At 50.4% G+C, this 26,294-nt stretch overlaps 6 protein-coding genes across 6 annotated transcripts; 3 read left to right on the forward strand and 3 right to left on the reverse strand.

Moving 5' to 3' along the window:
* Nucleotides 1-600: 600 nt before the first annotated feature.
* On the reverse strand, nt 601-8,101 carry N7468_005541 (type I polyketide synthase; the record flags this gene model as incomplete). The annotated part of the gene is made up of 4 exons (XM_058474838.1): nt 601-6,726; nt 6,797-7,052; nt 7,108-7,444; nt 7,573-8,101. The coding sequence occupies 4 exons, from the start codon at nt 8,099-8,101 to the stop codon at nt 601-603; spliced, it is 7,248 nt and encodes a 2,415-aa protein (XP_058330578.1).
* A 2,472-nt stretch (nt 8,102-10,573) lies between these two features.
* N7468_005542 (uncharacterized protein) lies at nt 10,574-11,920 on the forward strand (the record flags this gene model as incomplete). Its single annotated transcript, XM_058474839.1, has 1 exon — nt 10,574-11,920. The coding sequence occupies one exon, from the start codon at nt 10,574-10,576 to the stop codon at nt 11,918-11,920; it is 1,347 nt and encodes a 448-aa protein (XP_058330579.1).
* A 908-nt stretch (nt 11,921-12,828) lies between these two features.
* N7468_005543 (uncharacterized protein) lies at nt 12,829-13,959 on the forward strand (the record flags this gene model as incomplete). The annotated part of the gene is made up of 2 exons (XM_058474840.1): nt 12,829-12,996; nt 13,075-13,959. 2 exons carry the CDS (start codon nt 12,829-12,831, stop codon nt 13,957-13,959), a joined length of 1,053 nt encoding a protein of 350 aa, XP_058330580.1.
* A 1,291-nt stretch (nt 13,960-15,250) lies between these two features.
* Nucleotides 15,251-21,400, reverse strand: stt4 (1-phosphatidylinositol 4-kinase STT4; the record flags this gene model as incomplete). Its single annotated transcript, XM_058474841.1, has 7 exons — nt 15,251-16,534; nt 16,592-16,879; nt 16,913-17,134; nt 17,186-17,410; nt 17,492-19,387; nt 19,431-21,161; nt 21,224-21,400. Coding segments are annotated over 7 exons (5,823 nt in total), but the record flags the coding sequence as incomplete, so codon positions are not given.
* A 609-nt stretch (nt 21,401-22,009) lies between these two features.
* N7468_005545 (uncharacterized protein) lies at nt 22,010-24,029 on the reverse strand (the record flags this gene model as incomplete). The annotated part of the gene is made up of 10 exons (XM_058474842.1): nt 22,010-22,145; nt 22,209-22,311; nt 22,373-22,656; nt 22,713-22,796; nt 22,861-23,037; nt 23,093-23,176; nt 23,247-23,410; nt 23,482-23,606; nt 23,678-23,755; nt 23,846-24,029. 10 exons carry the CDS (start codon nt 24,027-24,029, stop codon nt 22,010-22,012), a joined length of 1,419 nt encoding a protein of 472 aa, XP_058330582.1.
* A 492-nt stretch (nt 24,030-24,521) lies between these two features.
* On the forward strand, nt 24,522-26,205 carry N7468_005546 (NAD(P)/FAD-dependent oxidoreductase; the record flags this gene model as incomplete). Its single annotated transcript, XM_058474843.1, has 7 exons — nt 24,522-24,803; nt 24,857-25,015; nt 25,083-25,192; nt 25,244-25,403; nt 25,468-25,574; nt 25,633-25,941; nt 26,019-26,205. The coding sequence occupies 7 exons, from the start codon at nt 24,522-24,524 to the stop codon at nt 26,203-26,205; spliced, it is 1,314 nt and encodes a 437-aa protein (XP_058330583.1).
* Nucleotides 26,206-26,294: the final 89 nt, after the last annotated feature.

The following is a 26,294-nucleotide window of genomic DNA, read 5'->3' on the forward strand; positions in this document are numbered from 1 at the left end:
GATGTTAGGTTTCCAATTTTGGAAGGATCCTGCGGACTCCATATCAAATTGTCTAAGATTTTGTATAGCCTAATTACATAGAAAAATAATTATTCGAGCAAATGAAGCGCCTATCATCCCAAATTCGGTAGCAAAAGCTCTATTGAAGTTGATCGAAAAGTTTCCTGAGAAAAGCAAATGATCAGATTTTGTCTGACAGGCCATAGCGGGCAAAGGACTTCGAATGTTGGCAGATCGTTGGTTATTGCAACCTCCAGTGGATTAGCCTGCGATCTTGGTTCCATCTCGGAAGATGCCGAGCACGAACACTGGGTCGTTCAAGCACGTGATACGCCGGCACAGCGCTTTGACAGGAGAACAGATCTCTTTCTCTAGTGGATCGACTTCTAGGATGCGGTATTCTGATTAGGCCATGGGGAGTCCAGACAGACCCTAGTGGTCACGTTCAAACCGCCCCGGCAACTTCTCTGCATTTCTCCAGGCAAAGACCACCATAAAACATATCGTCACATTGAAGTATTCACGTTGGTATACTTCGTATCATGCCAACTAGCCAGCTGCTAATCACGCGCAACAGAAAGACATTGGACAACTCTAGACTCATGAATTCTCTTGCGCTCGTTGCAGCAAAGCGGACGCGACCATGCTGGCCATCGTAGAGACGCTGGTCTGAGGGCTCATTATCGTCAGGAAGGAAATATCGACATTGGCCACACTGAAGATGTGTTGTCGCAGCTCAGAAGCCAGCATACTATCCATGGCAAAGTCAGCCAAAGAAGCGTGCACATTGATCTTGTCCGCAGGAACAAGAACCATATAAGATAGTTTTTGTGTGATGGTCTCCTGAGCTGCTGCGAGGACCAGTGCGGGGTCTTTGGCGGCGACAGCGTTGCGAAGCGCAAATTCATGCGAGTCCCCTTGGCCCGCTGTGTTCCCAGAGGATCGCCTCAAAGCATTGATGAGTATAGCAAATCGCACATCCGTGAGCGAGTGCCAGAATGTTTTGAAACCTTGCTGGTGATATCGTTGTAGGGTAGTCACCTCTACCCCGGACAGCAACAGAGACGATGTTATTTTATCCGAGGGATGAGCCGCGGTCGGGGATTTGGAAAGTGCGAGATCGAAGATCTGCAGAACGTCGCTTTCAGTGAGGAAGCGGATTCCCTTTCGTAGTAGCAATTCTTCAATGTGAGAGTGTTCGTGGAGATAGCCCACCTCTGCAATAGCGCCAAGTCCAAGCGAGAGGGCAGGGCGACCTAGGGTCTGTCGGTATCGTGCAAAGACATCCAAGAAATTATTGGCGGCGCAGTAGTTGCTCTCCGTAGCCGTTCCGATCTTTCCATTGATCGAACTGGTCATAATGAAGAAATCCAAGTGGCTTTCCCGGTTTGATTTCGACAGAGCATTGTGTAAATTCCAAGCACCTTCGATTTTCGCGGCAGTTCCCTCACGCCAGGCCTCATGGGACATCTCAGAAAAGATCGCCTCGTGCAACCCCATTGCAGCATGGATCACACCACCCAAGGGAAGCTCGGCTGCTGATGCAGCCCTTTCGACATCGTCGGCATTAGTCACATCGCCTTCAATTACAATGCATCGTGCTCCTTGTTGCTCGAGGTCTTCCACAAGACGTCGTGCCGCGGGCTTTCTGGTACCGCTGCGGCCAAGGAAAAGGAAGTTCCTTGCCCCACGAGATATCATCCATTGGGAAAGACTCCGGCCCAGCCCTCCTAGGCACCCGACCATGAAGTAGCACTTGTCCGGATGTAGTTGTGTAGCGAACTGCGCCGGTACCACTGGAATCATAGTATTCGGATCCTCAAAAGAGACGACAACCTTGCCAATGCGAGCCGGGTCATTGAAATAGCGAAATGCTGGGAGCAACTCTCCTGCGGTGAAGCTTTTCAAAGGCACGGGCTGGATGACTCCACTGTGCACCAGTTCTATGACGCGAGAAAAAAGCTGACGGAAGCATCTCCGTGTACCAAGAGAGTGCGAAGTACTCAGTAAAGCAAGGTCAAAGGCTGTGAAAGTAGCTCCTCGGCCGAAGGGGTCCATAGGCAGTCGCCCATGGTCTGTGATATCCTTTTTGCCGATTTCCACAAATCGTCCAAATTCAGCTAAACAATCCCAGCTCTCCAACAGCAACTCGCCGACCAGGGAGTTGAGAACAACGTCCACGCCGTGGCCTTTCGTTACTGAGCGGATTTGATCGGCGAAACCAGGACTGCGTGAGCTCAGAATATGATCCGGCTGGAGTCCAAAAGTTTCGACCAGATACTTTTTCTTTTCCTCAGTTCCAACCGTCGCAAATATCTCGGCGCCAATCATCTTCGCTACCTGGATCGCAGCTATCCCAACACCACCGGCGGCAGAGTGGATCAAAACCGACTCGCCAGGTTGCAGACGGGCGCGATTCTCTAGAGCATAGAGAGCAGTCGCAAACACAACAAGAACCGATGCGAAGCTGCGTAGGTCGTCCTGTGGATCTAGCTTCACGCAATTATGGGCCGGCACAACCTCATGAGAGCTGAAATGACCAGGGAATAGCACAGCAACATGATCATTGACTGTGAGATTAGTGACAGCGGACCCCACAGCGAGGATCGTCCCCGTGAACTCTCCACTACAAGTTGCCCCAGGCGTTTGCACTCGACCCGCCAGAGCATATACATCCTTTGCATTCAGGCCAATCCAACTTACCTGAACCAGCACATCGTCTTGTCCTAAGTTCGCCTGAGGCGTCTTGACGAACTGAACAGAATTCAACTGGCCCGGCTTTTCCATGGAGAGCGACACAGGCCCCGCGCGGTCGAGCGAGTCCATAATAGCTCTTCCCTGTTCTTTGCGGCGGAAATAAGCGTTCATTGGCTCGTCTGGGACACCACGACTCACGAGGAGGCCAGCTTCGCTCTGGAGGTATTCATAATCAGGCGGACAGCCTTCGGGCCTTGTAATTACTCCCGCCACATAACGGGAGATATCCGCCGGCTGCGCGTTCGGATACAGCTCCAGACTGTAAATTTCAGCCGCTGGTTGTTCAATCATGATCGCGCGCGCCAAGCCATGGAAAACTGCCCGGGTTGGATCACCATCTTCATGGATCCCCGAACCACTAATCCATACCATCCGAACTGGTTTCGACAAGACGCGTTGGATGGCTGCATATTCTTCCCGGGTAGCCCGTGCTGTGACATCGCGTTCAAGCTCTGCCGTTGATACGACGAGGGTAGTGTCTTCAATATCCACATTTGTGAGCTCCGTCAGCTCATGTTTGTCGACAGGAAGGGAGAGATCAGCAGCAAGGCAATCCCGCAAGGTATCATCCTCGACCCGGCTCGGCGTACGACTGATAAGCAGAATCTTCTCAAACTGATGAGAGCCCGACTGGTTATCCCTTCGCACCGGACGAAGAATCCGAATTCCGGGGTCTGTTATAAGTGTACCTGGTAGAGCGTGCGAAACAGTGAACTTTTCGCATGGTAGGGCCTCCCCTTGAACATAGCCACCATCTATAATACGGGCAAAATTGTTCGTATATGAAGCAAGTCGGTCAAGATGGGGCGTCCCTTCACTCAAGACAACAAGACCAAACCGTTGATTGGGGGCCGGTGCGGCGAATGGCGAAAAGGAATCCATCTCAACGGGCAAGGCATAACGCTGGAGTTCGGCAACTTCCAACTGGCCATCTGGCTTGAAACGGCCTAAATGGAAGGAGTTAAATCTTTGGTGTCCTGTATGAGCCTTGAGAATGTCGGATAGTGCCAGGCGAATCAGCCATAGATCCGAGGTGATGAACAGAATGTCGGCGCTCGGATCCTTATGAACAGCAAGATCCATGGCCATCAGAATTCTCTTATCAGTCCTGAGGAGAAGTCCTAGATCGGTATTATCGCTGACATGCTGCAAAGCAGCAGCAAAAGCTGCATCGCTTGGTATTTGGTCAAAATCTGGCTTCCAGACAAATCGGTACAATGGGTGCCGAACTTCTGCCATTTCGTCGCCGCCAGAATATTTGGTGATGCACATCTTTTCAACCGACATCAAAGCCCTATGGTTTGAGTCCAGCAGGGCGGTATTCACATCATTGCTTGTAAAGCCAGTCACTGTAGATGTAGCGCAAACCATCCCTTCATGTGATGTAAGTGAGGCTGCTGTCACGCTAATGCGCCCGAAGCTTTTGGGTACTTTTGCTACCATCGATCCAAAATTACCTCCTGCGCTGGCAACTAATCCAATTTGCAAAGCATTATCCCAAATTGCCGGATGAATCAGATAGCGGGGAGATGGCTGTACGGCTTGAAATTGGGGTCTGATATTTTCCAGCTTGGCCTGAGCATACAAAACATCACTCGTGTCAGGTGTGAGAATGTTCTGCATGTGTTGAAAGTTGGGCCCGTAACGTAGACCGCATTTATCCATGCTTTCGTACCACATCCGCGGGCTTTTTGAAACAAGCTGACCCTCAGCATACGGTATATTGCGTTCGTCCATGTCGGGTGGCCCACTGAGTAATTTGATAGTACCACGAGCCCGGATGGTTGGAGTATCGTCAGCGATCGAAACGACCTTGAAGTCATACCAATCTTGATAAGAGGTCAAATTGGACAATTCACGAGATGAAAGCTCAGTATAAAGCTCAATGGTCTCTCTTTCACCGATAGGTAGCGCATTTGGCAAGTCCACATTTTGGAAGCAGACTGAAATTGCGGCCAGATCCTGATTTACTTGCACCCCACGTACTTGTAGAAGAGCCTCTGCTGCCATTGAGAGATAACTTGTTGCAGGAAACACTATTGTATCACCCAGCTTATGGTCTTTCAGCCAAGGGACGTTGTCCAGAGAAAGCCGATTTCGCCAACCATATGTGATTAAGTTACCTCCAGGAACGGGGGTACCTAAAAGCTCGTGCCGCGGGAACTTGCGTTCACGAACTTCGCGGCTGATGCGGGATTCATTCCAGAGAAGCTTTTCGTAGTGCCACGGATAAGGCGGGAGGTCGTGAATTACTTTTGGCGGCCGACTCGACTTTGGATACAGAACCTGCAACTGGGGGAAGGGTATGGGAAACTCGCTCAGGAAAAGATTCCCTGCAAGCTCTAGCAGAGCATTTAACGAGCCCTTTCCACGCTGCAAGGTGCCAAAGTAGGGAGTAGATTTACCCAGAGTCTGCAAAATGGGCATTTTCAATGCAGTATGTGGGCCAACTTCGAGACAGCACACCTCATCCCACAGAGCTGAAGCAGACAGTAAACCATCTGAAAAGTGCACTGGTGATTCAAGATTTTGTCGCCAATAAGCCGCGGTGCGCACGTCGGACTCCGCAACCTGCTGGCGAAGAACAGTGGAAAACATGCATGGCTTGGAATCGACCTTTTCCCCTTGGGCAGGCGCACTGGAAAAGATATTGGCCTCCCGAAGTAGGCGCTCGTAGGTGGAACCCACGGGTTTCATTTGGTGAGAATGATATGCTTTTCCGCCAGTCTTGAGCTTTCTCGCAAAGGTGCCGTTCGCCGTCAGACATGAGACCAGGGCATCGATACCATCCGCGTCGCCACTAACGGTGACGCTTTCGGGCGAATTAATGCAGGCCACGCGCACTTGATGCTCTTTTGTCCCTTGTCTTTGGATCCAGTCTTCAACTTTGTCAGATGGAAGCCCCACTGCAGCCATAGCGCCGATCGGCGCGCATTCTGTTACTGCATACCCTCGATAATATGCCAGGGCGATTGCTTCATGCATATCGAGCAGATTAGCGGCATATGCTGCTGCAATTTCACCGGAGGAGTGACCTAGGACGCCGTCCATCGGAACCCGGAAAGCCTTCAGAAGCTCGACGAGCCCGATCTGGACGGCTGTGGTGACCGGCTGAGCGAACGCAGCTTCGTTTATTGGGCAGTGATCCGTTTTGTCTTGCAAAATTCCGGCGATCGTCCAGGATGGGGGATATGGTAGGCTAGCCAACGCCTCGTCCATTTGGGAGATGGCATGTGCAAACACGGGAGTTTGCAACAGTTCTTCTGCCATACCTTGCCACTGAGCTCCCTGGCCGGTGAAGACCAACACAAATCTCTGATTGAGAGAAATGATCGGTCCAGCTGGGCTGGCTACTCGAAGGTTTTCAGCATTCAAATCCTGATTTAATGTATCCCCTCGCGCAATCACAAAGCCGCGTGACTTGAGGTGAGAGCGGCGCTCGCTCAAAGTGTAAGCCAGGTCGGTCATGATATCTGCTGGAAGATTCAGTCGTCCCAGTTGATCGACTCGTCTCTCCAAAGAAACCCCGTCATGGGCGGAGAATGGCAATAGATACGGCCGGTCGCAGTCGAGCGTGTTTGGCACGTCCCACAATTTCTCCTCTTTCAAGCAGCTCCTGGAGAATTTGGCGTATGGCCCTGCTTCCTCGAAAATGGCATGAGCGTTAGCTCCACCAAAACCGAAAGAATTTACGCTGATGCGGCGACCTGACCCGGGACTTGGATCTGGGAGTTGAGTAAATTGCCGCACCAGTTGGATTCCGTGCTCCTCCAACTGAAGCTTGGGATTTAGATTCACGACACCAAAGGTTGGCGGCACCTGCTTCCGTTCCAGCGCCAGCGTGGCTTTAATAACGCTGGACAAGCCACTTGCAGCCTCTGCGTGGCCAAGGTTTGGCTTCAGACCACCCACAAATAGCGGGCGGCCCTGACGCTCTACAGAGAATACACCGGCAACTGATTTCGCCTCCTGGTTGAGTCATCGGGTAAGCACTGGGTGACCAGATCATTTCGAAGAATTTGATTCGAATACCACTCACCATCACATCACCGACAGCAGTGCCAGTACCATGCATCTCGACATAAGCTGTGTCTGAGGGCTTCAAGCCAGCCTGATCGTACGCCTTACGAGCCACAGCGATTTGGCCGTCAATACTTGGCTGTGTGATCCCAGGGGTGCGACCATTGCTGTTAACGGCGGTTCCACGAATGATGCTGCGGATCGGGTCACCATCGCGTATCGCATCACCTAGTCGCTTGATGTATAAAGCATTCACCGCTTCTGCACGTCCATAACTGTAATTTTGCCGTCAATATCAATCCCTGGGGTATATTGCGAGAGGAGCCTTACCCGTCTGCGGATTCGTCAAATGTGTGACACACAGAGGTAGGCGAAAGAACCCCACCTTGTGATACCGCGACATGGAGATCCGGGGAATGAATGAGGTTGACGCCCGCTACCACGGCAGAATCACATTCCTGATTCCTCAGGGCCGAAACGGCTTGGTGCAACGCGTAAATTGAAGCTGAACAGGCCGTATTGATTGAGCAGCTGGGGCCTTTGAGGTTGAAAATGTGACTTATGCGATTTGCAATAATAGCGGCTCCTATTCCCGTTGCTGAGTAACGTGTTAAATATTCAACATCTTTGCTTATTATGGAGGCATGGTCCTGTAAGAAAGTAGCAACTTGAAGGTATTAGCTACTGATTCTTGCTTTGGTCACATATCTGCGTGCAAGCATTCTAGTTCTGTCCCAGTTGAACCTTTTGAACCTTTTCGGAAAGTAAGGATTGGGGGTGCAGTGTGCAACATACCATAGCATCCAACGTCGGCACCAGAAAGGTCCCCGAGAGAGTATCCGGCGCTTTCAAAGCATTCAAAGACTACCTCCAGCAGGCTTCGTTGCTCTGGGTCCATGTCGACAGCTTCTCGATTGTTGATCCCAAAGAACTGATTATCAAATTGCCGTATGTCATCTTTCAAAAAATACCCTCCAGGACCCAAAGAAGTACCAGGCTCGTCTCCCCCGCCCCTGTAGGCCTCGTTATTGAAGCGCGACTGCGGTACTGGACCAGCGGCGCATTTCCCTTGTGCCAGAAAATCCCACATTTGGGTCGGGGACTTGATATCGCCGGGCAGCCGACATCCTACAATGTAAAAGCGCAATGTCAATATGACTACCATCACGCCAATGTATGCAGACCGATAGTCCCGTGAGCTGCTAGTGGAGAACCACTCACCCATGCCGATGATTGCAATAGCTTGTTGATCTTCTGCCAGTACGGGCTCCCAACTTAGGGACGACCCATTTGACTTGTTGTCAACCTCTGCCGGAAGTTGCATATTGCCGGGCTCGAGAATGAATGTATGTTGAATAGATCAAATGAGGAATAACACAGTCCACACCCAGTGCGTGCAGGATGCAGAGTACCTATGACCCCTAGTCTTCTGCTGGCGCGGTAAATTGCCAACGTGGAAATATTATAGATATGCAGCAAGTAGGCTAGGTAGTTGAGCCTTGTTTTAGGAGGAAATACACATCTGAATTCACCTGAGGGGCCAATCCTTAGCCGCAAGGAGCGATCTAGATCGGAAAGAGACCTTCTGATGTACCTAGAGATATCGGTTCTTTGATGATTCGGAGGGGCTAGATTTGGATACACCGGGCCTCGTAGTGGATTTTGGAGCCGCTTTCTAGTCCTTCCTGTATGCAGGTGAGATCTTCAAGATCGTCGCATTTTAAGAAGAACCGGCAGCTCAGGACATGATGAAATCATCACCATTTGGAACAGATGTCGCCGATCCTCGGCCATCATTCACGTTATCATGAATCGCGTATACAACGGCCCCCAAATCGGCCCACGCTGGTCTTTCCACCGCACAGTCCGAAGTATCCAGTCCTGAAGACCGCTGAACGCATCTTGCAGATCGGTGGGGCAAGACTCGAAGGGTTACGCGTGCGTATTGATATATATACAGAGCATACGCTATTGAGAAGGTTAATGATCCAATTGGCATGATGCATAGCCGTTGACAAGGACCCCTGCCGTTCTTGCCGATTTGGAATAGCCGTGGGGGCTATTTGTAACCTCGGAACATGGGAAATAATCCTGCAAAGTCAAACACCAACGCATTGCACGAAGCGACCTATTGGCACCCACCGGGGCGGCATGTGTCATCCTCAACCTTGGGGACTTGGCCGCGGTGGTCCGAGGGTGCATTCTGAAATTTTGCCATATGCGAAGGCGTCAAGTAGGACAAAGCCATCAGATCTAGGGTCCCATGCCAAGGGGGATTGGTGTACGTCATATCTGCCTGCCGTTGTCGATCACCTCGTGCAGGACGAGAGGCCTTCAGCTTCCCAGAAGCCACCCGGCTAGACGCCGTAGTTGCCACGGTTTCTCTTCCTTTCCCCTCTCGTTGATGAGGACTTCCTCCGCGATTCACAAAGAAATTCCACATTGTACTACGTATAGCCCGTCCTCATCCCTCATGCTCGATTCCCCCGCTGGTCCAAGGACTGGGGAGCTGGACCAAGCATTTTAGCCCCCAAGGCTGATCCATTGCTTAGCGTGCATTGGATTGCATTAAGGCCGCTTGATCCTTCCAAGCCAGCGGGCGAAGATAATTCTAATGAGCCCGGCACAGTCACCCGCACTATTGACTGTAAATGTGGGCCTCGAAATTTTCCATGTAGTCCCATGTACTTCATGTTTGTCGCCGAAGTCCATCATTCTAAGCTGGTGTGGGTCACCATACTCACCTCTGTTGCGACCGTGGGGCTGCCCCGCCCCATTCGGAGACTTGAAGGGAAAGGGGACCAACACGCTCGAGAATTGGAGATCAATAGTACTACTCTATACATGGAGACGACGAAGGTACACCTACTAGGTATACAAACCATACATGATTAGGTTACGAGGCGCCCCAGGGGGCCAATGTTCAGCCCTCCAGGGCCATTGATATCATGCTGACTATGACGGCTAAGCATGGACAAGCAACCCACTCATGCTGATTAGCCTCAAACGGTCTATCTTTGATGACGATCTTCGGGTATCCCTAGGTTAGAGTCGGGCGTTACGGGTGAGCGAGAGTACCGTGGTTATGATCGGCTTCCAAGTCTCCAAGGTTCAAGCCCCGCTCATTGATCCGGTAGATCAAGCGGCATGTGCAAAAAGATAAGGCTGGGCCCAGCACCGACGCTCCATGTAGACCGGGGCGTGATTGCCAGGGGCTCGAAAAACACCCAGGGTGGAACAAGCGGCTAAAGGTTCAGTTCCATATTTGCGCTTAGCGCGCCCCCGATAAGGCCTCTTGTTTAGGATGTACATTCAAATGTGGGTATGACTTGAAAGAGGACGTTATGCAGAAAGGACGTGTCTCTCCTGCCAGGGCTGATCTGTAGGGATCTTCAGAGTTGTTACGTGCGTATCTGGATTTTACTGTAACAAGCCAAGGTCCTTCAAATAGGCAGTTCCGCTTCACATCTCCACCTCCTCAGGTGTGCCCGGACAAGGGGGGGTACGTGGACAGGTAGGTGCAGGGATGTTCGGAAACCCTTTGTTCGAAACACTACCCGGCATTCGAAATAGGTTTTGTCGCTTTGGGGTTGGGGCACTTCCATGGCTCTCCGGGATGTCATTGGTGTTGGACAAGCGGGGGCCAGAACTGCCTCCTACTGTTCTGAAATAGCACATGTCCTATCCTAACCGATCGCTGCACATAAATCGACCCTCGTTGCAAGAACTCGTGAAAGCCTGAGCCCAACCGCGATTCATTCCATTTCCATCCAGTAATCATCCACTTCACAACAAGATGTCTTGGTCTCAAGTTTCCGAACGCCGGTGGGAGCGGCCCGCTAATGGCATGGAAGGGTTCTTCGAGGTCATGGAGAACACTTCTAGCACCATGTGTGATGGGCGGCGCCAGTTTACGATATTTTCTCGCCTCAAGGTTGACCTGCAAATCCCAGATGCAGAAGACGCCCTGCGATATGCGTGGAAGCAGTTGCGCTATGAGCAGCCACAGATTGCCGTAACTACCGAAGGATTCAATAAAATCTATGAAGTCCCGGACGAAGCTTCGCTTCAGTCATGGTTGGATGAAACGTTCATCGTATCAGATGACGCGGAGGGCGAAACCATTGGGAATGACGCCTGCCCCATCAGCCAAGCAACTCTCTACTATGTGCCAAAAGCCTCGCAGCTCGTTATTCGAGTCTCCCATTCCCTCATAGATGGGATTGGCATGGTCCGCGTGTGGGATTCCTATCTGAAGGCTTTGACCAATCCAAAGCCAGATCTGGTGTTTGGCGAGGAATCCTCTCACTTGGTTCCTGCATTGGAGAAGGCGTTCGGCCACCCCGATGTCCTCCCCGAGGAGACGGTAGCCAAAGGCGCTCAGGTCACTCTCGACGCGGTCGGATCAATGCCAGGAATCGGCCCTCGGAATCGAATTGGTACGGTCCCAGCCGGACCCGCGCGCAGGCGCGACTTTGAGCTGTCCGAGCAGGCAACCGAAGCTATTGTGCGGGCATGTAAGAAGAACGGGTATAGTGTCAGCGCAGCGGTCCACGCCGCTTTCGCGTTGACGGTGGTCAAGCATGCCGACCCTGCACAAACCACCGACAAATCGAAGTATGTCACCGTGAATAGCTACAATCTTCGTTCCTATCTTCCTGCGCCCTACAATGAGACGGCAGCGGCTCTCTACTATTCTATTCGGCCCTTGGTCCTCGACAAGCCTGATAACTTCAAGGACCTTGTGCGTGCCATTGATGCTGATTATAATGCGGCATTCAAGAACAATGCGGAGAATCTCGTCCTATGTGGCCCAGTCACTAATACTCTACGTGAGATCGTGAAGACTCCGGAGTTCTGGGCCGCGCCTCCCGCCCGGGATGCCTTGGTGAGCAGTTTAGGTGTTCTCGAGCGCCATCTGCAACAGTCTTACTCCTCTTCTGATGGCAGCAGACGCGTCATTGTGGAAGGCTTCAAGCTCGGCACGGAGATCATTCTCGGGCACAGCATGTTCTTCTTCTATACATTCCGCAACCGGCTGCAGATGGTGTTTAGCTACAACGAAGCCTATGAGGACGAAGCGCACATCCAAACCTACTTGGAGGATGTACAAAAGATTCTAGTAGAGGAGCTTGTGGCATAAAGATGACATGTAACCCTTCACTGTTCCCACCTCGGGACCACACTCGATCCCCCCATTTGTCACGTTCCACTATGTCGACGCGCATCATGATAGTCAACCGGAACAACTGACCAGAATAGTCTTTTGGCCCTATCGTAACTATTGATTGAAGGATTCTAGTTGATTATTCTAAGCACAGACCACCAGATCCTTTGGCAGATAATCCAACCCCATTGAACCTTGAGACTTGAAACCCCGAGTAGTCAAATAAAGTTCCTGCATGACCGACACCAATGTGGTGGACTCTGGTACCGATATGCACACATCGACTAACCCATAATAGAAACTCCTGTGAGGAGTGATCGGCCATTCAAATGCTCCGGTCCTACACGGACTGAACCGGTGTCCCGTGGAGAGTAACTAAAGCACTCTGTATAAGAGTTACTAGTAGCTGATCTGCATAATAGTCTTTGCTAGTGGTTTCTTACCCAAGTGCCCCAGGGGGTAGTCTCTCCGAGTCAGCTTCAAGCGAGCCCCCACTTTGTGCTCGGCCACCTCGGCTTTACTATTCAGCCCCCAACGCTAGCATGTACATGCTTAGTGACTTGTTTCTTCAAGAACGACCCACAATGTGGCCCCAGCTGTTCTCGGTACGCCCGAGGCTACATTGGCTTAAGGCCCTTGGAAGCTTATACGGCGCACGAGTATCCACACCAACCACCCGAACCTTCTGACTGGTGAGGAGATCATGGGGGCGATACCAGCAGCGCCAGTGGCCTCTTTATGCAGAGGTGTGGATTGCGTACAGCATATTACATCGAGGGTGCGACTTGAATGTACCAACATACATGTACGTTGGACTCTTTCTCCGCCCACCAACTTTTCGAATCATCCCTGTCTCTACTCATCCGACTCTGCAGCCGAATACCATGGGGCTGGATATCCCGGATGGCACCCCTAATCGGGGACCTGGTATGATGGCCCTCTGTATTTTACTCTTGGTCCTTACTACGTTCATGACCGTCATTCGAGTCGTCTCCAAGGTCATCACCAAGCAAAGTTGGTGGTGGGATGACTGGTTCGCACTGCTCTCGTGGGTAGGTGACTTCGCCTCATGGAACGAATCCTCAGAACTCAGAACTAACGAGGTGGTTTTTCCTTTTCAACTACGGTAGCCTGCAGAAGTGGTCGTCATCTCGCTTCTTCTTGCGTGGATAACTCTGGGCTTCGGACTCCATGAAAAATTTATCGCCATTCAAAATCCGTCTTACCTCGTCCAAGGAGCGAAATACTTCTACGCCGCCGTCCTATTCTTCGATACGTCCATTTGTCTTCCAAAGATCTCCGCTCTCTTCTTCTACGCTCGCGTCTTCAACGCCCCGAATAAGACCCTGCGTGTTCACCTATGGATCCTCGGTGCACTGGTGGCCGGGTGGCTCTTATCCGCCTACTTTGTCACCATTTGGCAATGCGACCCCGTTGCGAAAGCCTGGGATCCCACGATCCCCGGGAAATGCGTCAACACTTATGCCTGGTATACGGCTACAGCTACGATCTCATGTGCGATCGATATGTGGATTTTGATCATTCCCATTCCGCTTATCTGGAGACTTAACAGCAGTCTCCGCCGCCGCATCTACTTACTTGCGGCGTTCCTCTTGACTTATTCCGTGATTGTCGTCTCTATTGGTCGGATGATAGCTACGACTCAGCTCATACCAAAAGTGAATGAGGATGAGACGTGGTGGTTGCCCGTGTATCTGTACTGGGCTATTCTTGAGGGATCACTGTCCATCATCTCCATCTCTGTGCCCAATGCGATTGCCCTGGTGAAACACTTCCAGGCCCCCCGAAAGAGCAGCATTGAAAGCAAAACCAAATTATCCAAGCTCACTCCTGGCTATGTATTGAGCCAGAGCCAGAACTACGCCTCGATCCATGGCGGTGGGACAAGTATCAGTGACGCCAGCGATAATCTGGAGCTCGTTCAAACGAGGGATGGGGATGTCGAGATGGCACCAGGGAATATTCGCGTCAAAACGAATATTCACGTCCACTGATCCCACTTGTGCATCTATTACCCAAGTCTTGTGTATTCCTTCTCTTCTTGGGGCCATCATGCAAGCCAAGAATATGTTGGCCATGAGGGATCTCCCTGTCGCTACGGTTGCAGACCGTGAACACCTCCGAGACCCTCATCTTCCCTGTATCCGAGCCTGCTCATCGAATATCGCACTATCCTGCGCAACACTGAGCTGCGTCTTTCCGAAAGCTGTGACCCGAGTAACTGTCTGTCTCTCCGTCTCCCAGGGGGTTCATGGCTAAATTATCTTCGCTGTGATTGATCACAGTCGCCGAGATGCTTGTTCAGCACACCTCTTGCTTTCTTGATCTCATGAGCTTCGTTCTCTCAATAAATCAAAACTTCCAGAGTCAGGCTGGGATGACTACGCAGCACCTCAGGGCGGTGGTTTGAAAGTCCCACATTCCCGCTTCATGCCATGGCGATGAAGATCATCGAGGCCGTTACTAAAGTTGGCAAGTCGAACCAGACACCATGGTGACGATGACGGATATATCGCACCTGGAGAACCTTCATGCAGCAGCTCTGTCCAGAGTCGACAAAACCCTGTATTATCTCAAAATCTCTTCCTGGTAGGGGAAAAGAAAATACCTCATCGCTCCCAGAGCTATTATTTCCTTGGTGTATAGCATAGTAGAGAAATAGCTAATAGAGCCACAACCTAATCTCACGAAAATCGGCTTGCCACCCGTCTTCGCTCCCTTCAACGCCCTTTGGAAGGTATCTCTGCTTGCATATCATACTGGAATAGCTCCTTGTGTCGTCCTCGTCCTCGTCTCCGGCGGTAGGCTGGGTAAAAGCATCACTGAGTTCAACCAGCTTATAACGCAACACTATCTCCAAAGACTGGCACTTGTCTGTTCAACTGATTCCAGTTCTAGACGATTCACCAAGTACTGCCTTAAGCTGGCCGATAGCACCAAACACAAATAATCCTTACACTAGTAGACATGCCTGAGCCGAACAGTTCTTACGGCTTTGATACAGTTTAAGTTTCATTTTTCAAATACCTTAGATATCTAGTAAGTGACCTTTGTTCCCTAGTCCTTCGGCTCTATAATAGGAGTAGGAACAATTTGGAAAGTACTATTGAGGAACATAAGCTCAGAGAAGGGTTCCAAGGTTCCAAGGTTGGATATTAGTAAGGAATTTTTCATAGATTAAATCAAAAAAGAAAAAGTGAGTATTATCCATGGGAAGGAGTCGAAACTCCTGAGAACAGAATGAAAATGAGAATGAAGGAACGAGAAGATGTCCAGTTCCCCCATTCAGTAAGGAATACCGTTGGTCATCAACTGGAATTGGTCGTAGCCCTTGGTCGAACGGCTCATGTAGGACTTGCGCGTCAGCTCACGCATGAACTCAGCCGCATCCCGCTCACTCCTTTCGAGAACGAACCGGTCACGGAAGTTCTTCAGAGTTTCAGGCTTGAAGCACGGCAAACCACTGTCGAGCATCAACGAGACAATGTGTGACAGCTGCGAGGCGTAGGGCCGAGAGGCCAGAAAGGCCTTGACAACCAGAGACTCAAACCATTTATATGGCTGGGTAGCGGTCGGGTTGAAGGAGTTGGTACCGGGGAGACTCAATCCTTGGCTATTGGAGTTGTGGGGGTGATGGGCCGGATCATGAGTTCCACTGATGACAGCCACCATCTCCGAGGTCAGCTTGAAGGGCGCTCGCTCGAATCGCACACCACCGGGCGCAATGTCAAAGCAGAAACCGAAATCAATGTGGATGATGTGGCCCGCATCGTCGATCATGATGTTACCATTGTGGCGATCCTTGAATTGCAGCAGATATGAAATGACAGAGTAGGCTGCCATACTCTTGACGAAGTTGGTACGGGCCTCTTGGAATCGAATAGAGTCTTCCCCGCCGTACTTGGAGATGAAGTAATCGTACAGTCCGTTCACTGCTTCACGACCAAGCATGTCTCGGGAAATGGAGTTGGGCAGCACATCGATCACACCGCAGCCGGGGGCGGTGGAAGTCACTCGGTAAGGGAAAACCCAAACATCGAGTCCGATGTTGGAGAAGATGCTTTGGAACGCAGCGATCATCTGCAGAGCAAGCATGTCTTGTCGGCAGTCATCACCAACTTTGAAGATGGCAGACTGCCAGACTTCGTACTTTTCGTGCTCTTGCTCGGCAGATTTGGTCACTTGATGATCGTGTGCTCCACCGATAAGCCGAGTCTCCTTGGACTCTACCCGGGGGCGAGTCTTTTGAATCCGGAAAGTCGCCATGTAGGGCGCTTTCGCGTGACTCTGCAGGGGCTTGCCCGACTTGCGATCAATGCCAACCACCACACCATCGGGGTTACTTGGCAGATAAACTCCCACCTCAACTTTAATCTTACGCAGCTCCTCTTCAATCTTCTCTTTCTTCTCAGGCTTGCTCTTTTTAATATATGGCTTGAGCTTTCCTGAAATGCCTGTGATTTCATTGAAGAATGAGAACTCGCGCTCGTAGAAGTTGAGTTCTTCGACTGAAAATGTTGAGATGAGATTCTCCATGAAACGGTCGAGTGTAGGCTTGATGGGGTCGGGCTGAGATATGTCAGTTAAGCGATTGAGATAGCAACCTCAAATGATGAATTGACTTACGACTTGAGAGTCCTCGTCTTTGTACGAGTTGGCCTTCATATTCCAAATAACCTGGTGAGCAAAGAGCTGTGACTGTTTCGCTGTCTCCATAATGTATCGCTCGACATAGCCCAAGGCATCATAGCGGAGAGCTTGAACCAGCTGCGGCACAAAGTAGAACCGAACCTCGATCGAATGACTTTCTAATGCTCGCATAGCGTACTGCAAGATGTATGGGTGGTTTCCGTACGCAGGCATGAAATATGTCAATGCCTCCGTTGGATTAACTGGAGCCCAGTAGAGCAGGTACTATCGCGTATTAGCATGAGAAAGTTTCCGCACCATCATTTGGATCTCACCTTTAAGCTGGAAGTTCACATCAGAAGGCAGACAAGAATCAAACATGATGTCCAAAGCGCTAGCTTCTTCAACGGCCTTCTCTGGGAAATTCATGATTAACCGGCGAATATCGCTCTGCATCCTAGGCGACGGGAACCGCGCTGCAAGTTGAATAGCTAGCCCGGCACTCTCGGCCCATGCAAGTCGGAGGAACGAAGTGATACCCTGAGCGTATATTAGCTTCTCCAAAGGATTCATGCTGCTTGATAATCTTACCTCCGCTGCGTTTTTGCCACCGAGTGTGGGCAGATGGTACTTTCGCTCCGAATCCAAGGGGAAAAGCCAAACACGGAGTCGTGATCTCTCATTCTCGATGAGCAATTGAGTGAGCTCCTGCTTAGGTTGAAGAGACTTGAATGCACCTGTGGATTGGGCAGCAATATCTGACACGCTCCGCAGCGTTGATAGAACATTGCCAAGAATCTTGTCCTCGGCCTTAATCTGCAGGCGATTGCCTCCGTATGACCATCTAAAGTGACGTTAGCAAGTTATAGCGTGACTGAGGGCAATGGAGGACCATACCTTGGGGGGGTGCTTGAACCAGGCCAGTGCTGCAGAGAGAACTTGGTCCTTCAGTTTCCAGGATGCAGCGCAGTGGCGTGGGCTAAAGTAACTCAGGATGTTAAGTCCAAAGAGAACAATCCGGAAGTGAACCTCGCGAGCCAGAGGGTGCCCTTGAGTCTTTGTCAATGCAACAACAGTACTGCTGATTAAACGGTAGAACAGCTGTTGGTCTTGCAAATTGCCTAGTCGAATAGCATTGAAGTGACTCTCGAAAAACTGAAGAATGCGGGAATGAGGAGATATGATTTCTTGGGCCTTGTTTTGTGTTCGGAGCATCGAAGCTTTATCGGTAGGCTGAGTTTCAATGACGGTCTGGAAAGGATCGGGCTGCTTGAAGAGTGGGTCAAACAGGCCCTTCTTGCGCTGAATGCTTCTCTCCCAAGCCTCAACAACCTCGGCTAAAACCCGAGGTTCGATATTGGGATTTTCATGAATGACACCGAGCCACAATGAGACTCCAAGCCTAATAACCTCCTTGGTAAAGATTTGGAATGGCAAAGCGACAAGATAATGGACAACAGCCAAGCAAGGCTTGTTGCTATTGCAAATAAGGGCCGCAGCTTGGCGAAGGACACTCCGAACTTCTGGTAGGGTAATGTCTTGCCCATCTATGCTTCGCGCATAGAGCTGAGCCAAGGAGGACTCGAGCTTATCGGCAGAGTCCGAGTTGGTCGTAAGTTCGACCCTTGGACTATCAGTCAGGCGAAATTCATTTTCTGGAATATCAGAGAGAGACATATCCTGCCGGCGATACTTTTGCCGCGTCGTGTACAGGGCCATGAAGTCGGACGCGACATTAACATCATTGGAATTATAGCCTTCGATAGATCCCAGGCGGGGATCAGTCTGAGGAATAAGAGAGCCCATCTCTAGAGCGAATGAACGTCCCATTGCGATGTGTCCATAGCCTCCGTCATCCTCGTACTCGGATAGATACGTCTGAAGCAGCCCTTTTATGTCCAAGGGTGCAATATTCACAACGGTGGTGACCCAACCCCGCGCGCGGGCCAGGAACCTGTCAAGTGTGACCTTTCGTAGGACATAATTGTCAGGTAGATCAACCCTCACAATCCCCATTGGCGAGAGGAGGGTGGGCTGCCACTCATACTCATCAAGTTCGCCCTGAAGACAAGATGACCACATCACTGTCAGAATCTCCAGCAAGGCAAAAAGCGAATGCTTCTCGCACAGCGCAGAGGGGCATTCGCGAATGATCTTGTCTGTGCAGATAATAGCAATACTCTGAACTCGTTCAATGCGGTGGCAGCAAGCCACAAGAAATGTAGCAAGTTGCTTGGAGAGGTAAGGGGCTGAGAATTCGTCATACTTCTCTGACAAAGTGCGAGTGAGATAATAACTGGTGGTTTTCTCGGCAATGGCGTTCATACAAGCGACCATTTCCGCGGTGGACAGAGATGGGTCACGGAAGTATCGTAGGATCTTAGTACAGTCTCCAGAAGATGAACGAAGACTCTCGACAAGCAGAGAAGCGTTCAAGAAGACGGCGCGTGGATAATCTAAACGCTTAATGTCCGAGTCATGGCCAGGAAGCTCGTTAATCAAAGTCCTCTTCTGGTCAAGCATTCTTTGTGGGCCCATTCCTCTCCGGAGAACTGTATTCAGCTCAACGTCACTCTCCAAGGATTCCATGCGTTCTTCAGCCACAAGTGGAGGGGAGTGGCTAGCGAGCAAGCGAAGTTCCTTCTCATGCGCTTGGCAAACACTCGAATTGAGTGTAATTCCGTGAATCGCGATATTGAACCAAGCATCACGGAACAGTGACAGAGATAGCATCGTCGTAACCCTGGATCGGATGTGGGGTTTCCGACGAACTACTTGCAGAGACCAAAAGAGCTAAGGGTTTCAAAAGTGGAGTAATCTCCCCAGGAGCAAAGACTATTTCGTGACGCTCACTCTCAACGTCTGGAACATCTCCCTTGTTAACAATACTCTCAAGGAGGTGTGTCAAGTACAGCCCATGCAGAACAGATGTCCGTTCGAGAGTTACAGCGAGGTAAGCCATCGCGCACTCAACAGCATCCGTGATGACGGTCAAGCCTTTACGGACACCATCCAGGAAGATACGAGTGTAGAATTTCAATAGAAGTTGAAATTCTGGCTTCCCACCGCTAATGGCAAGAACTGCAGTCTCTTGGATGATGTAGGCATCGACGAGAACGTTAAGCTTGCCAACCTTCTGGAGAAGCATAGATTGAGCAAGAGCACTGATTTTGTCATCGTTGCAACTAGTCGCAATGATTACAATGGCATGAACCACATCTCTGTGCACGAGGCTTTCATCCTCCGTGGGGGTCGGGAGGGATGTCTGGCTGGTAATACCTCCTTGCGAATATCTTGCTAGAGGGCTTGAAACGTCTCCACTTTGATCATTGAACTTGTCGGCACCAGGTCCGGGGCTTAAGGCATTACCGAGTGAGTACAAAGTAGCAATGACAGCGTCCTCGGAGAGAATGTTCAGGACGTGCGCCAAACATTTGGAAGCAACGGCAATAATTGAACCATTCAGGGCACCTCCTCCCTGAGCAATAAATTTCAAGAGGGACCGCCTTGCAACGCCTGCCCCGTTCGGCGACATCCGCGCGAGAATAGCAGTGCATTTGAGGGCAGCCTTTGCCAGTTCTGCATTAGCCATTTGCTGAGGATCGGCCAAGGTCTCTTCGAGCCAGGACAAAAGAGTATCATTGTTTCCTGCATCTTCGCCCAAGACCACGCAGTTAAGGAAGCCGATAAGCGCGTCTCTTTTAACCGCAAAAGCCAGCTGCTGTTGGGATGGAGAGCCAACTTGCAAGTAATCAGCTCCATCCTCTAGCAAATGAATTTCTTCACTTATGAGATCCGTAACTCGCTCAATTAAAGCAATGTCGGCGTCATCATAGCTCTTGGCAATACCGACGCCCGCCATGTACTCATCCAACAACTGGCTATCCGACAAGTGCTGAGAGCCGATCAATGATGCAGCACAGGACTTCACGAAGTGCATAAAGCCCTCTTGTAGTAACATAGCTCCAAGCGGTCGTCCGTGGTGCGCATACCGCCGAGTGTACTTGCGCCAGTCCTTGACGCTGGCTTCAGAGCCCCCGGCGTTGCGAATAGTTGAAGACGCGGTTTCCACTCCGATCAGAAACGACTCTGAGAGCATGCTTCGCAGTTGATCGATTATCCAAAGCTTCTCTCCTGGAGTCCAGACCGTAGTGTGCTTTGCCGAAGCGTCCAAAAAGCCAGCAAGAGATACAGCTATCGACAGGATGGCAATCGACTCGTGAACCACCCCGCGCCTCCCGCCCTCCGAGGAATACTGGAATGGGGTCACAGCATTGATAGCCTCCCTGCAATTGTTCAAATATCCCGTCACCGCCGATAGAACAGGTTCACGCAGGGTAGGAAACTCCGTACCCAGGGACAGCAGTGCTGAGGTAAGGTTGTAAGAGAGAGATTCCCATGGTGATGGCTGGACGCTTTGGAAGAATGGCGAGGGCCGGAATATCTGGGTAGGGGACTCCGGAAGGTACTGTGATAGTTGGACGATCAAGCGATCGGCGTATTGTAGTTCTGTCACGGAGGACGCAGCTTTGCATAGAGCGAGAAGAACATCGAGTTCACGGATTCCCTGCGGGATGTTTAGTTTACGTCACCCCCGAGGGGAAGGGGTCTAAGGCTCATTTCACTCACCATTGGGACTCGAGAGGTTGGGGCTTGGTTCTTCAGGATACCGTCCAGAGCGCCATCTGTCTGACAAGGAGCTCCTGACTGTTGCGCAATGCGATCAAGGCCCGCGCAGTCGTCCGAGGATTTGACGGCCAGAGCCGCCAACTTCTCAAACGCGGTGCGTCTGATACCGACCGAGAGGCTAGAAAAGAGGATTAGCTTTACCCTAAGACAGACATCAGCTACTTACCCGTCCATTTGAGATAATCTGTTGGAAGGCAGAGGATAGATGTTGCTCCCAACTTGAAGTGTTATCGCTGATAGCAGAAAAGGGGAATTCGGGGTCGGCGGGAGCACATGTGACGCGAACCTCGGGGTTTACTGCCCAACATACTTCCCTCCCCTTTCCAACATACCGAAGCCTGCAGAGTTCCACATAACCTTTACTGGAATGATGTCTCTGATTAGTTTCGATTCTGTCAGAATTCCAGGTTGCGAATGAACTTTGCAATATACAGAACACGCGGTACATTTAATTGATTTCATCGCAGCCCTGCCAACACTGCCGTTGACGGAAAATTCTTCTCGCGACGTTCAACTGGACATAGGTCACTCACTGATTGTGCCTTAGAATAGTGCTTACTAGCACATCTACTTTAGCTAAGCTGTCACTTTAAATTTCGAAACTTGATATAGTTTCAAGATGCATGAAATAACTAAAGCTGTGGACTCGTATATCCCAACTTACAATGCAAGCGCCATGAATGTATATGATGAAATTTTCGGCGGTTGCACGTCCATTCCGAGTGATCAGACAGGCTCCATCTTCGCTGGCATGATAGTTTGCTGCTCGGCGACTACATCGGCGGGGATACGATCGGGTGTTGTGTTCACCAACTTTGCCATTGGATACAAAGCAACAGCAAGGAGACCGAAACTAACGCAGCTGCACGTGGGGTTAGCATGGGCGATATCCCCAGGAGATTATTTTGAGGGCGAGACGACGTACAAGCCAGTAAGAGGATCGCTCGTTGTTTGGGTATTCATCGCATAAGAAATGGCTTGGCCGATGGCCTCAATGCATCTGAAGGCAGCGCCATTGCGGACGTTTTCTGCGAGGAGTCAGTATTTTGATGGAAAACCCACTATTCTGAAAGTAGGGATTAGACTAACCTTGTGCGTCTGTAGCGAAAGAAGACAGTAGCCAGTACATGTACGACTGTGATAATGGGCCGGTTGTCTGTACAAAGAAGTATGGCAGGAAAGATGATGGATATAGGCCGTCATCCCAGTCAATCTTTCCTGGATCGTGATGGTTGAACTTGACCTGCATCACAATGGACCAAATGTATACACCCACGTTGAGTACAACGACAGTGTATAGGCCGATCTGGGCGCGTCGGCGCTGACTGACACCTTTCATGTCGAGAATGAATCCAAGACCAAAGCAGCCGACACTGTGCTTGAACGTTAAGGTCCGAAGCCAAACAAATTGATTGGGGTTTCCACTTACATGCAGAAGAATGGGGAAATTAACGACGACAGTGCACGCGCGCGAACGGAGAAGTACGACCCTAGGTATGTAGACCATGTACCGCTGGCCCGTCATATATGTTTAGTATCTCAGCAGAAGGAATAATTGAAATCATGACGGCTCTCACCTGTAGAAGAATGACCACAATGCCCATAGTGCCGATAGGATAATCAGTTTCGAGGTGATGGTTTTCACAATTTGCCTAAGCTCTTTTTTGGTAGAAAGCTTTTCCGAAATAATGATCTTGCTGCCATCAGATCTGACAACATGCTCAAATGGAGCAATCAAGAGGGCAAATGGCAGCCTACAGGCAGAGTCAGCACTTGATTGAAATCAGAGACTTATCCCGATAAACTCACGCAATACATTCAATGATCACAAATGCAAGATAGGTGTCTGGGGTGACACCGCCGTCGGCTCCTTTCTTATGATTCTTCGCCAGGCTTTATAAAAGGAACATTAGTTCGACATAGAGTAATAAGGAAGTTTGGGTGTACCAGTACTAGAACTTACTTCATAGCACCTCCAACTAGCTGGCCCAAATTTCGCGACACAATCCATAAAGCTAGATATTTCCCACGGGCTCCGGATGGGGCTAGTGTCATGATAGACCCAGCCTCGGCCACATACCAACAAGCGGTCCCGATTCCACTAATAGCACCACTGAAGATAAGGTACTGCGAGGTCATGCTGTTAGTCCTGGTGGAAAAGCCGAGAATAGAACCTAGAAGGGACTGCTATTGCTTACCCACTGGTTTCCGAATTTGCTGTTGCAGTAATAGGCCGATCCTTGGATGGGAAATGACATTGATCCGAGCACTAAAGCCCACTTGACGCCAATTTTGTTCACAATGGGACCACCAAGAAAGCACACTGCCAGCAGTAAAATATAGTTTTAGCAAATGTCAACCTCTCCGAAAAACTCGGGTTCTTTAGACACGTACCCAATGCTAACATCGCATAATTGATGGCGTTGGATATATTGGAAACCTGCGGAGTTGCCAGGCCACCTCCACCGAGGCCTAAGAGGTGTTAGTTCATATTCACTACCACGGTTTGAACCTCGGAACGGTATCCGGTTGTCATTCGGGGCCATGCGACGAGCATCTCACCAGTGATTGCATCAGCCATAGCAGGACCGCAGAATGCCTGGACACTTAAGAGCATCATTTGGGTCAAGCTGTGCTGCCACACACGCTTCCATAGTGGGACCGTGGCCTTGTATTCTTGCATATCAATTGCCGGGGCAGGATCGGCTATATTTGCGGCACCGGACTCCTCGTATTGTACGGCCATTGTGCTTGCAGGGGCGGAAAATGACCTTCGCTATTGACGATGACTGTGAGAGAAGCAGGTGAGAGAGGCCCATGACCCCTATTTATACTCTAGAATCACGGCGTTAGAAAGAGCCATGGCTTATCTTTGGCCATGCGTGTAGTGTTATGGTTATCTCCGGGTGGGTCTCTCCCCGCATTTGCTCGCCAATGATTCAGTCGGCACTCCGGGGTCTAAATCGTTGGAAGGTCCACGCGAAGAGATAACGGTCTGCATGCTTCCGAAGGGAAGCTGCTATACTCTAAAATGGGTTAAGCCGTTCCGGTCAAGGAAACCGTTCAACTTAAAGGTCGCCTATGCTTGCCGCGGGAGCAGCTAACGTCTCTCCTGCTTTCCGCGCAGAATTTCTTTTCTCTTCTCGTTTGTGTGCGATTCGCTCGCGTTCTCTCACTCGACCCTGTTCTTCATTGGTGTCTACCGACACAGAGTATACCTTAGTCACTGATCTAGAAGATGGCTCATTCCCGGACCAGCACAAAAGTCATCGTGGTCGGTGGAGGTGGCACGATAGGCTCTTCCACTGCCTTGCATCTCATACGATCCGGATACACCCCTTCGAACGTCACGGTGCTGGATGTATATCCCATCCCATCCGCGCAATCCGCTGGCTATGATCTCAATAAGATTATGAGTGTCAGGCTGCGCAACCCAGCCGACTTGCAGCTGTCTCTCGAAGCCCTGGACATGTGGAAACATGATCCACTGTTCAAGCCCTTCTTCCACAATGTGGGCATGGTGAGATTGCGCCCTCAAACATTCCCAAACATTTCCTGATAGAGATTGTGCAGCTGGAGTGTTCTTCCTCCGAAGAGGGAATAAAGGGCCTGGCCGACAAATACCAAGCTCTTCTTGATGCGAATGTCGGCTTCGAGAAGACCAATTTGAAGCTGGAAACCGAAGAAGAGATCATAGCTAAGGCCCCATTCTTCCACAAAGAGCAAATAAAGGTACGTTTATGGACGCTGTGCAATGAGCCTTATCTAAAGCCTCTGAAACTGACACGATTCGAATAAGGGATGGAAAGCATTGCTTTGCGAAGACGGGGGTTGGCTCGCTGCAGCAAAAGCCATAAATGCTGTGGGTCGATATCTCAAGGACCAAGGCGTGAAGTTCGGGTTTGGAAAGTATGTCAAATATTATCGCTTGAAGGTTCTGTCGGCTAAAGTGGATATTAGAGCAGGGACATTTCTTAGGCCCTTATTTGCTGCTGACGGCGTCACCTGCATTGGCGTGGAAACGGCGGATGGAACCAAATATTACGCTGACAAGGTCATCCTAGCCACTGGTGCATGGAGTCCCACATTGGTCGACTTAGAAGATCAATGTGTTTCGAAGGTGAGTAACATTCCCTCGAGATAGACCTACCCATTTACCTGGAGTCATTACTTACTGCTGACAGGCCTGGGTGTTTGCTCATATTCAACTCACGCCGCAAGAAGTAGCCCAATACAAGAATGCGCCCGTCGTATATGACGGCGAGTACGGATTTTTCTTTGAGCCAAACGAGTGAGTACAGTTCTTCCTACTAGCGCCCAGGGGCCTCTGAAACTGAAGCTATCCATAGACATGGCGTAATAAAGGTCTGCGATGAGTTTCCTGGCTTCACGCGATTCAAAATCCACCGACCTTTTGGCGCCTCTACCTCAAAGCTCGTATCTGTTCCTCGATCGCACGCCAAACACCCACAAGATACATATCCTGACGCCTCGGAAAAAACCATTCGAAAGGCGATTGCAAGATTCATGCCGCAATTCGAGAACAAAGTCTTATTTAACAGAGCTATGTGTTGGTGTACAGACACCGCCGATGCCAGCTTGTTGATTTGTGAGCACCCACGTTGGAAGAACTTTATATTGGCCACGGGCGACAGCGGGTAAGTTGAACTCGAAGAAAAAGCTCCCAAAATCTCCTCCTCTATACTAGTTTTCCTGACTAGTGTCACTCTGACAGTCATTCGTTCAAACTCTTGCCAAATATCGGGAAACATGTTGTTGAATTGATCGAAGGAACTCTGGCGCCGCATTTGACCAAGGCTTGGATGTGGAGGCCAGGTGGTGATGCCCTCCGATCAAGGCGTGCTGCTCCTGCCAAAGATCTAGCAGATATGCCAGGCTGGAATCATGATGCGAAAATGTAAGGGTATTGGAACAAGTTGAGCGGATGATGGAAAAATACGCGTTCTATATATGGCCACCATGGACCTGTTGCAAATACACTTCGAAGCAT

The sequence above is a fragment of the Penicillium chermesinum genome (assembly GCF_028974085.1).
Source record: "Penicillium chermesinum strain IBT 19713 chromosome Unknown utg000004l:1.0-3345178.0:1.0-3348027.0, whole genome shotgun sequence".
In the NCBI taxonomy this organism is placed as follows: Eukaryota; Fungi; Ascomycota; class Eurotiomycetes; order Eurotiales; family Aspergillaceae; genus Penicillium; species Penicillium chermesinum.